The sequence below is a fragment of the Schistocerca serialis genome, chromosome 2 (assembly GCF_023864345.2).
Source record: "Schistocerca serialis cubense isolate TAMUIC-IGC-003099 chromosome 2, iqSchSeri2.2, whole genome shotgun sequence".
NCBI classification, from domain to species: domain Eukaryota; kingdom Metazoa; phylum Arthropoda; class Insecta; order Orthoptera; family Acrididae; genus Schistocerca; species Schistocerca serialis.
This window is the reverse complement of record NC_064639.1, coordinates 848,904,628-848,916,695: the sequence shown is the minus strand read 5'-3', so window position 1 is coordinate 848,916,695 and position 12,068 is coordinate 848,904,628. Positions and strand designations below refer to the sequence as shown.

The following is a 12,068-nucleotide window of genomic DNA, read 5'->3' as shown; positions in this document are numbered from 1 at the left end:
ACACTCATCTGGTGTGAGATGTTCCCTGGGGGGCTGGGGGGGAGTCCACCGGGGGCCGAACTGCACAATAACCCTGAAAGACTGGTCCGGTGTGGGTCAGCGGGGAGGGGGGGGGGGGGGGGTGAAGTGGACTGCGGTAGTCGTCGTGGGGTTGTGGACCACTGCAGCTGCAGTAGGGATGGAGCCTCTCCGTCGTTTCTAGGCCCCCGGTTAACATACAATACAGTACAATAGATATGCACAGCTGTGTATTGATGTTGTAGCTGGTCAATTTCAGCGTCTTCTAAAAATGTGTTTTTCTTTGTAAATAAATTGTAAGTCCATTTCAGCTCTTCATTTCTGTAATTTCACTGCATTTCCTTTATACTTACACGGACTTCTTTTATCTGTACCACCCTGTACAACACTGTTACATGTCAATGATTGTCATTGTGTTAAGCATGTAATGGATGAGATTTTCATAACATTTTCAGTAAAAGCAGTGTGACACTTGTCATTTATGTACATTCTATTGCTACTCATACCTTTCATAACTTTGCATTTATATATGTGCTTCCTTTGGGCGCAAACCTAATTTTTTTATTTCTGTGAGTAGTTACTAATACACTCATAAAAATCAGGATTTTTGCACAATCCTTATAATTCCAAAATGGCCAATGTATCAGTAGTCGAGACCAACCTATTGCAGTCCTAGTTATGTAAATAATGTAATTCTGTATGTTGTCATGCATTTTTTTGTAAAAGTATTTGATGTAGGTACTTACTCTTTGTCACATTTTTTCAGGGCATTTGTTTATCTCAGTAATCTTGTCTACCCAGTGCCTTTGATTCATAAGGTTGCTATTGTGAATGAAAAAGGAGATGTCAAAGGCTACCTCAAAGTTGCTGTGCAGCTTGTAACGGGTGTGTACCATTGTTATTTATTACTAAAAGTGATCTTTTGTACACTGATATTGTTGGTGTAAAAACGTTGAGATGTATTGTTTGTGTCAGAAATACTGTGATGTTCCACATTTTTTCAATAAAATATGATTAGTGAATAATGCTTTAATACATAATACCTGCTTTTTAGTTAGGAAAAAATGTCTGTCACAAGAATGAATGAAAATAGAGTGCCTAAAATAGTACCAGTAATGAATTATTGAGATATGTGGAAAAGATCTATAGGTAGACCAAGAAAGAGGTGGAAGGGTCAAATAGTAACTAATTACCAACACCTGAAGGAAGGGAAGGAAGAAAGATGTACCCTGTATCATGAATTTGTCCCCTGTCTAACATCTTACGAATGAGCTGCTTTTGTATACGGTGGACCAATGAATATTCAGTATGATGCAACATAAATAGATGCAGTATTAATGTATAGAATAAAATCAGTATAATAATTTTTTGCTGCATATGAAACTGTATAAGTAAGAAGAGCATTGGACACTTTAAATTTGTGTCGTGGTCCAAGCTAAAATTGAAAGTAAGTAACATTTCCCCCCCCCCCCCCCCCCAGGGGGCTGGGGGTGGGGGGTGTAGAGAACTGTTAATATGCTAATTGGCCGTACTGTTGTGAGTGGTTTACCTCTTTACCTGTGCATCCAAGTAGGCCTGTGTGTGTTTCACTCAGATGCTCAGGCAGCCACTCAAAATGGAGCTCCCATTGTGCACTACACAAAGTGTGAAGACTGTGCAGTTATTTGATTTTTGAATGTATAGAGTGTTTACAGCCAGTCATACTGAAATTCACAACAAAGAAAGGGACGGTATTCTGTCGATTTCTGGTGAGATTGAGGAAACCATATGTAAAGATCAGAGGATCACTGTGAGTGCTTTCTGCATTTTGGTTCCTGAAGTTTCCTGAACCACCATCCCCAGAATTTTAGCAGAAAAGTTGCAATATCGGGAGGTACGTGCGAGTCAGGTGCGACGTATGCTGAGAGAAGACACAAACAGCAAAAAGTTGATTATTCCTTTGAATTTCTTCACTGCTGTGTAGATGAAAAGAACAACTTCTTGGATTCGATTGTGATGGGTGATGAAAACTTGGACATTTCACTTTACACCTGACAAAAAACAACAGTCAAGTGAGTGGCAGCATCCCTCTTTGCCCAAGCTGCAAAAATTCAAATAAATACAGTCTGCCAGTAAAGTAATGGCAACTGCACATCTTGACCTGAAGGTGGTACTATGGGTAGACTTTCTACCTGCTGGGACAACAATAAATGCTGAAAGACACAGTAAAACACTGAAAAGACTGTGAAGGGCAATCCTGGAGAAAAGAAAAATGTTGAACAAGAGCATTAGCGTTCCCCATGGCAAAGCTCAGCCACACATCCCCCTCAAACCATTGTTCCACTGTAAAATGTTGTTTGGAATTTCATCACCAACCGATCATACATTCCGGACATGGCACCAAGTGCCTACCACTTTTCCCCAAATTGAAGGAACACTTTTCTGGACTACTGTTCTACTCCAATGGCAAGCTGAAAAACATGGCAGCAAGATGATATATGACGGGTATTGTAAAACAGCCACAGCATCTATGGAAATGCATTGTCAAAAATGGCAATTATGTAGAAAGATAAAGAATTCTTCAATCCTTAAAAGGATGTTAATATTATAAACAATAAATAGTTGTTTGTATATTTAAAAAATATAGGAGACCTTATTATTGGGATTGCCCTCATAGTTTCAGCTGTCCTGCTGTTCAGTCATCTTTTCTGTAAGAATCGGGTATGTCATTCAGCAGCTCACCTATGCTAAGTGGAGTTCAATCAGGACACACTATTAATAGCCTGGGTTTGAATTTATTCTGAGTCATGGGAAAGATCCCGCACGTACAATGCTAAGAACCCCATTTAAGGCAACATTATGTTCAAACAAAGTTGTGTTCTCTATATGCTTCATCAGCTTTCATAACACCAGGCAGTTCACAAGTAGAATTCAAAGTTATGAAACTTTTATTTTAAATTAAAAATTAAGCTGTGCATAATTAGATTTTCCTGCTATTATTGACCCATATTAATTTTCATATTTAATTTTGTATTTGTATATGCTCTGTGTGAGTGACACGGAAATGTTCCAGAAGAGGAGAACAGTGACTATTCGTGGGGAGTCCGGCAGTCTGCTCGAATATCATTTGATGATGAACTTTTTGGCAACCAGCGACATTCAAAGCGCTCTTCTCTGCTAGCGCAGACACTGGACAAGAACTTGCAACAGCAACTGGAAGAGAGGATAGTTGAAGGACAAGGGAACATATTGGAATTCAGCAAGGATGAAAAGAATGCTGATGATATAATCAAAGATGACTGTCAGGAAAATGCAAAGGATCTATGCAAAGATGGTCAGTATCTAATATCAGCATTAGGTGAAGATCTTTAATTAATATACCATTGCAGCTAAGTAAGAATTTTTAATTTTTTGAAGGATTGAAAGACTTTTTTGAAATATTACTTTCATGTCATTCTCTTATTCTAAAATGAAACAGGTGTCTTGGGATTGTATTTGAAATAAAATAAAATTGCCTGTCTGATGTGAGTGCATATTCTTGTTCATGCCAAAGTAATTCACTGTTCTTCTAGTAGTCAGCTTCTCATTTACTACTACTATTTATTTATTTATTTAACCTTTGATCATAATTATGCAGTACAGTGTACAAGGTGATATTGAACTTGATTTTCATTTAGTGTTTGCAAAGATAAATAATGAAATTTACCTGCAGGCCCCACAGTGAGTAATTTCAAAAATTTTAGGTACCGGAAAACAGCTCTTCAACCATAAACCAACAACAATCCCTCCCAGCCATAAAAATCACAAGTTCTGATTTTTGAAAACTTGAAATCATTTTTTACAAAATACTGTTCGAAAATTAAGTCTTTTAAAACATAATTTCATGAATTGAGAACAATGAAATTACAATATTTAAAATAAAGGTGATATGTACTGATCACAGCTTCAGAACAGATCCGAACTTCTCTTAGATATACTGTAGTCTACATCTACATCTACATGATTACTCTGCAATTCACATTTAAGTGCTTGGCAGAGGGTTCATTGAACCACAATCATACTATCTCCCTACCATTCCACTCCCGAACAGCATGTGGGAAAAACGAACTCCTAAACCTTTCTGTTCGAGCTCTGATTACTCTTATTTTATTTTGATGATCATTCCTACCTATGTAGGTTGGGCTGAGGTTGCCGCAGTTGTAAACAAAAGGCAGTTGACATTAATGTTACTGGTATATAACAATCACAACTTCAGAATGTAGCTTAACTTACCATGTGTATACCATGACTTCCAGCCAAAATTAAACCATGGGCCTACATAAAATTAAATAGAGTGAAGTACATGAATTCACTTATGAATAGAAGCAGCAGTACTGTAGAAGATAAGATCTTTCAGGTGCATTTGTATTTGGTATATATATCATTTGACTACTTGTTGAACAGTTTCATTCCCATATAGCATGTACCTTTCTGACACAAAATCAGATTACCTGGGATTACATCTGAGTTCCTTTGTAATTTTGTATGTCACCATTTATTCTTATATTACTGTCATTGCCATTTTCATTTTTATACACATTAGGGTGTCCATAATACATGCATGGTAGTGGTAACATTTCCACTGTTATAAACAGTGGTTTGAATGTTTGTCTTATCATGCTAACACCCCTCTTTTGAACTCTGAGAGCACCCAGAGCTGCTGGAGAATTTCCACAGACTATGCACCCATGTTTCAGGTGTATGTAGTAAGCACTCATAAGTGACTGCTCATTTATGCATTATGTGAGGTCCCTTAAAAGATAACTGATTTTGATAGTTATGGAAATTTATTGATACTGTTTTCCTCTTTATTTTGAGCTGATTTTTGTTCTTGACCATTTATGTAGCTGACTTGTAATGGGATTTATTACATATAGACGATCTTCAGTTTTTGCTGCTTTTGCTAACAATGTCATGCCATCAACAAAAAGAATTGTTTTATGTGAATCAACAAGCACCTTCAGATCATGGATGTAAGTTAGCAAAAGAGGTGGTTTCATTACTAACCCTTTAGATTCCCTATAGATCTGGGGTTCCCAAACTTTTCCTCTGACAGAACACTTTTCATGGAACACTTTTTAGTAAAATTTTTATAAAATGAGAACAAACTTGTTTCATTCAGTTATCACTTCTATTTTAAATCATAACTAACAACATGGATATCCTAACAATTTAAAAAAAAAATTAATATCATCAAAATTTCAGAAAATACCACCATATTAGAAACAGTTTTTCATAGAGCACATGTTCACTTATTGCTGAACACTAGTTCTAGCAGAATGCAGTATGGGAAAAACCTTGCCATAGATGATTCATTATTATTCTGACAAATATTGACAAATATTCTGAGACTATCTGTAATTTTACATCTACATGTCATTTTGCTTGCAGTTAGTACAAAATGATTGACTTGTTTCATTAGACAATGTCCTAGTGCCACAGTATTCATGCTTGTTTGGGAGAGTACTGTGGTTTACCATATTGAAAGCTTTGGTTGAATCTAAATATATATCTGCTGTTTTTCATCAGTTATTTTCAGAATATCTTCATTTGCCCCCTCCCCAACAATGGGGAGTCAGGAACAATATACCAATATCCATTGTTTTTTTCCTCCAGTTTTCTTTCATTTCATATAATATAAAGTTGTTGTTGTTGTTGCGGTCTTCAGTCCAGAGACTGGTTTGATGCAGCTCTCCATGTTACTCTATCTGTGCAAGCCTCTTCATCTCCAAATAACTACTGCAACCTACATCCTTCTGAATCTGCTTAGCGTATTCATCTCTTGGTCTCCCTCTACAATTTTTACACTCCATGCTTCCCTCCAGTACTAAACTGGTGATCCCTTGATGCCACAGAACATGTCCTATGAACCGATCCCTTCTTCTAGTCAAGTTGTGCCACAAATTCCACTTCTCCCCAATTCTATTCAGCACTTCCTCATTACTTAAATGATCCACCCATCTAATCTTCAACATTCTTCTGTAGCACCACATTTCAAAAGCTTCTATTCTCTTCTTGTCTAAACTGTTTATCGTCCATGTTTCACTTCCATACATGGCTACACTCCATACAAATACTTTCAGGAAAGATTTCCTCTCAATTAAATCTATACTCAGTGTTAACAAATTTCTCTTCTTCTGAAAAGCTTTCCTTGCCATAGCCAATCAACGTTTTGTATCCTCTCTACTCTGACCATCATCAGTTATTTTGCTCCCAAAATAGCAAAACTTCTTTACTACTTTAAGTGTCTCATTTCCTAATCTATTACCCTCATCATCACCTGATTTAATCTGACTGCATTCCCTTATCCTTGTTTCGCTTTTGTTGATATTCATCTTACATCCTCCTTTCAAGACACTGTCCATTCCATTCAGCTGCTCTTCCAGGTCCTTTACTGTCTCTGATGGAATTACAATGTTGTTGGCAAACCCCAAAGTTTTTATTTCTTCTCCATGGATTTTAATTCCTACTCCAAATTTTTCTTTTGTTTCCTTTACTGCTTGCTCAATATACAGATTGAATAACATCGGGGATAGGCTACAAAACTGCCTCACTGTCTTCTCAACCACTGCTTCCCTTTCATGCCACTCGACTCTTTATAACTGCCATCTGGTTTTTGTTCAGTTTGTTAATAGCCTTTCCCTCCCTGTATGTTACTCATGTCACCTTCAGAATTCAAAAGAGAGCATTCCAGTCAACATTGTCAAAAGCTCTCTCTAAGTTTATAAATGCTAGAAATGTATGTTTTCCTTTCCATAATCTATCTTTTAAGATAAGTCGTAGGGTCAGTATTGCCTCACGTGTTCCAACATTTCTACTGAATCCAAACTGATATTCCCCAAGATGAGCTTCTACCAGCTTTTCCATTCATCTGTAAAGAATTCGTGTTAGTATTTTGCACCTGTGACTTATTAAACTGATAGTTCGGTAATTTTCACACCTGTCAACACCTGCTTTGTTTGAGGTTGGAATTATTATATTCTTTTTGAAGTCTGAGTGTATTTTGCCTGTCTCATACATCTTGCTCACCAGATGGTAGAGTTTTGTCAGGACTGGCTCTCCCAAGGCCGTCAGTAGTTCTAATGGAATGTTTTCTACTCATGGGGCCGTGTTTCGACTCAGGTCTTTCAGTGCTCTGTCAAACTCTTCACGCAGTATCATATCTCACATTTCATCTTCATCTACATCCTCTTCCATTTCCATAACATTGTCCTCAAGTACATCGCCCTTATATAGATCCTCTATACTCTTTCCACCTTTCTGCTTTCCCGTCTGCGCTTAGGACGGTTTTCCATCTGAGCTCTTGATATTCATACAGGTGGTTCTCTTTTCTCCAAAAGTCTCTTTAATTTTCCTGTAGGCAGTATATATCTTACCCCTAGTGATACATGCTTGTACATCTTTATATTTGTCCTTTAGCCATCCCTGCTTAGCCATTTTGCACTTCCCGTTGATCTCATTTTTGAGACATTTGTATTCATTTTCAGCTGCTTCATTTACTGCATTTTTATATTTTCTCCTTTCCTCAATTAAATTCAAGATCTCTTCTGTTACCCAAGGATGTTTACTAGCCATTATCTTTTTAAGTACTTGATCCTCTGTTGCCTTCACTATTTCATCTCTCAAAGCTACCCATTCTTCTTCTACTGTATTCCTTTCCCTGATCTTGTCAATCGTTCCCTAACGTTATCTCTGAAACTCTCCGCAACCTCTGGTTCTTTCAGTTTATGTAGGTCCCATCTCCTTAAATTCCTACCTTTTTGCAGCTTCTTCAGTTTTAATCTACAGTTCATAACCAGTAAATTGTGGTCAGAGTCCACATCTGCCCCTGGAAATGTTTTACAATTTAAAATCTGGTTCCTAAATCTCTGTCTTACCATTATGTAATCTATCTGAAACCTTCCAGTGTCTCCAAGCCTCTTCCATGCATACAACCTTCTTTCATGATTCTTAAACCAAGTGTTAGCTATGATTAAGTTATGTTTTGTGCAAAATTCTACTAGGCGGCTTCCCCCTTTCGTTCCTTATCCCTTGTCCATATTCACCTACCACTTTTCCCTCTCTTCCTTTTCCTACAGTTGAATTCCAGTCTTCCAATGACTATTAAATTTTCATCTCCCTTAACTATCTGAATACTTTCTTTTATCACATCATACATTTCTTTGATCTCTTCATCATCTGTGGAGCTGGTTGGCATATAAACTTGTACTACTGTGGTAGGCATGGGCTTTCTGCCTATCTTGGCTACTATAATGCGTTCACTATGCTGTTAATAGTAGCTTATCTGCATTCCTATTTTTTTTATTCATTATTAAACCTACTCCTGCATTACCATTATTTGATTTTGTATTTATAACACTGTATTCATCTGACCAGAAGTAAGTTCCTCTTGCCACCAAACTTCACTAATTCCAACTACAAGTAACTTCATCCAATCCATTTCACTTTTTTAATTTTCTGACCTACCTACCTGATTAAGGGCTCTGACATTCCACACTGCGATCCGTAGAACAGACTACTTTACATCCGGAATATTTTACCCAAGAAGACGGCTGTAATTTCCCCATGCTTTCAGCCGTTCACAGCACCAGCACAGCAAAGCCGTTTTGGTTGATGTTACAAGACCAGATCAGTCAAACATCCAGACTGTTGCCCTGCAACTACTGAAAAGGCTGCTGCCCCTCTTCAGGAACCACACATTTGTCTGGCCTCTCAACAGATACCCCTCCATTGTGGTTGCACCTACAGTATGGCTATCTGTATTGCTGAGGTATGCAAGGCTTCCCACCAACAGCAAGGTCCATGGTTCATGAGGGGAAACAGAAAGAAAAATGGTTTAAGTGTTGTTGACAATTGTGCAACTAAGAGCAAGAATGAAGAAATTTTTAGAAATAAAACAAAAAAGAAAGAGTATGATGATATAAATCAGCCAAATTCAAATAATTATAATAATAATAGTAATAGTAATAATAACAATAATAACACAGAAACTGCAGTAAAGCAAACTGATGGCATGAAAGAGAAGGCTGAAAATGGTGGGGTACAATCTCCTTCGAGGAAATAGAATATATGTCAAGCACAAAAGGTGGCAAAATATGGTGAAATTAAGAGATGAGTTCACAAATCCCACTATTTTGGGTAGATAACACAGGCAAATAGGATAGAGAAAGCAACTCATACACAGAGAAATCAAAAGTTCATTAGACTCTTCTGGAAGACTGGAAATACCTACAATCAACCATGCCTATCACATAATGCAAAACTAAGACATTACAATGCAGTCATCAAGCTAGAAACTATGTAGGCACCAGAAGCATTGCTTGTGGATTGGAAGGGTGCACTAAAATATATCAAGAATCTAGAGATAAAAATCAGCAGATAAATCGTAGGACCCAGGAGGACAGAAGAAGGCTACAGATTGTGTAGTAGACAAGAGACCAAGCAGATATCTAAATACTACATTATACGAAGAAATGTTGACTGAAATTTTATAGACATATCAGGATAACATCTGACAAACTAGAAAGATCTTGGAGTACACATAAAGCAGTAAGAACATTTAGTGAATCACCGAAATGAGAAACAATCTGAAGGATGCTGGCATAAGAAGTTAACATATACAAGTCAAAAGTCAGACAAACTTTCACCCACAAAGCACTCAGGTGGAAAGTGATCCAAGAGGTCAAGAAACTCAAGAGAGGAACAACTGGGTCGGAAAAAGAAAGAAAATGTGTAGTGGAAAGATGAAAGCACCCGAGAAAATCTCCCATCAAGTAGACACTTCATATGGTCCTCTAGTGGCTTGTATGTGTGTAATAATAATAATAAGAAGAAGAAGAAGAAGAAGAAGAAGGAGAAGGAGAAGAAGAAAAAGAAGAATAAGAATAATTGTTTGCAATTGTTCGAGAAAAATGAAAACTGAAATTGTACAGTGGCACACATAAGAAACTAGAATTTGAAACCAGTCTATTAGGTTGGTGGGTTAGTTTGTAGCGTTTTTGTTTTGCATGTTGGTATTCCAGTTGCTGTGGGTTTATTTATCAGTTGTCATTTTTTGTTTGTAGTTCACTGTTGTTATCTGAGTTGACATTTTGTCATTTGGAGCTGTGGGCGCTAGAAAATGGAGTGCCAAGTGGAGAAATGGAACATTTCTGACATATTCTTGTGTTTGAGTTCAGTATAGGGATGACAGCAGTGGAGGCAGCCACAAACATTTCCGCCATGTATGGGGATAATACCACTGAATAGAGCATGACAAGAAAATGATTTTCTCATTTTAAGGAGGATTGTTTTGACGTTAGTGTATCTCCACATTCAGGAAGACGTTTGGGGTTTGATGAAGATCACTTTAACTCATTAATCCATAATGATAGATGTCATTGTACTTGAAAAGAAGCAAAGTGATGAACTGTGATCATTCCACATTCTGTGACATTTGCATACAATGGAGAAGATTCAAAAATCGGATGTACGGGTACTGCATGCTCTAAGACAAAAATCAGTGGGTGGCCATATGAACATTATTGGTTGCTTGTCTTCAATTGGCTCATGAACAACACTGATCATTCCTATACTGTATCGTTACTGGTGATGAGAAAGTGTCTTAAGTGTGCTAACATAAGGAAAAGGCAGGAATGGTTGAGCACAAAAAAAGCAGTAACTCCCCATATTAGGTGGACCGTATATCGTGGCGATCTGCCATGACTGTAAACAAACGAGAACTTGGGCAGCCTGAGGGAAGAGGAGCAGTGCAAAGGAGTAAGCCCTGCCTCCCTCTCAAACAACTGTCATCCTACATCCGTGTTCTGTGCTTCCATAAAAGCATAATGGTCATAGGGATCACTGTGATTCATTTTGTTGTGGTGAGAGCCACATTTGAATCCCTTTATGCATCAGGATTAGTCTCTTCACTCATTTAAAAATGAGGAATAAAAACAAGCAATTCACAACACAAAGAAAACTGGAGTACACAAAGCATTTGGTAGTGGCTACAGTGCAGTTGTATGCTGTAGTTGGCAGTGGTGGTTCAGGCCTGACCTCTACCAGTATCTCATGCAACAATAGTTCAAATTACTCTCCACCTGAAACTGCCATGATGTAATGTCTGCACAATACAAAGACCTGCACACATCCACAAAAGATAACATGATGCATCTGGTGGAAAAGCAATGGTGTGGTGTGCTACGAATTGCTTTCCTGAGGTGTAACTGTTATAGCAAGAACAAACGCGATTTAAGGAACATAGTATAACAGAGCCAATGTACGATACAGTGAAGTACATGTTGCACACAGCACTGAGCACATTGAATGGACAACAGTAATACAGGTTACAGAATATGACAAACACTCATTTGCAATCACTTAAATAATATTGTTTCTCTGGTGGCTCACCAGAGCGCACCACGTGGCCAACCCAGGTGGTCTCAATAAGTGAGCCTGTGAACTGTATGGATGCACAATCTCTGAAATCACACACATCATGAGTGAAGGTACATCATAACCATCATTGCTGATATTTATTGTCAACAACTGAGATGCCTTTCAGATGCAATCCAAGCATGACATCCAGGAAGACTTGTGAAGTGGTGCCACTCAACAATAATGCCTGCCCACATTCTTCTAGACTGATAAAAAACTCTATATAGGAATTGTGTTGGGAAGTCTTTCTGTACTTACCTTTTTTACCTGATCTTTTACCCTCAGATTTTCACCATTTATGTTCTCTATTGAACAACTCTCAAGGAACTTCTTTTGTGAAGACAATGTGCTCCAACGAGTTCTTCACCTCAAAACTGTGTGATTTCTAGACAGCCAGGGAATCAAAAAGTTAGCCCAGCATTGGCGGACAGTTGTAAATAGTGAAGGAGAATATATTGTTGATGACTAAAATCTCTGTTAAGTGTGTCTATTGTGTTTATTAATCTTACAGAAAAATGCTATGAACTTACACGTCAACCTAATATTAAAGCTGGCCATTGGACAGATGGAGGTCAACGTTATCCACCAGGCCTCAACCTCCGCTAATTTCAAGT

General features: G+C 37.8%; 1 protein-coding gene across 6 annotated transcripts in view; it reads left to right on the top strand.

Annotated features, from left to right (window-relative positions):
• Window positions 1–12,068, top strand: part of LOC126458130 (kinesin-like protein unc-104) — a 376,183-nt gene that overhangs the window by 295,929 nt on the left and 68,186 nt on the right. For 5 of the 6 annotated variants that reach the window (XM_050094968.1, XM_050094971.1, XM_050094972.1 and 2 more), the window contains 2 exons: window positions 785–903; window positions 3,071–3,331. In XM_050094968.1, coding sequence (XP_049950925.1) covers window positions 785–903; window positions 3,071–3,331 — 380 coding nt within the window. The remainder of the gene's footprint in view (window positions 1–784; window positions 904–3,070; window positions 3,332–12,068) is intronic. The other variant, XM_050094969.1, reaches the window with a different exon arrangement.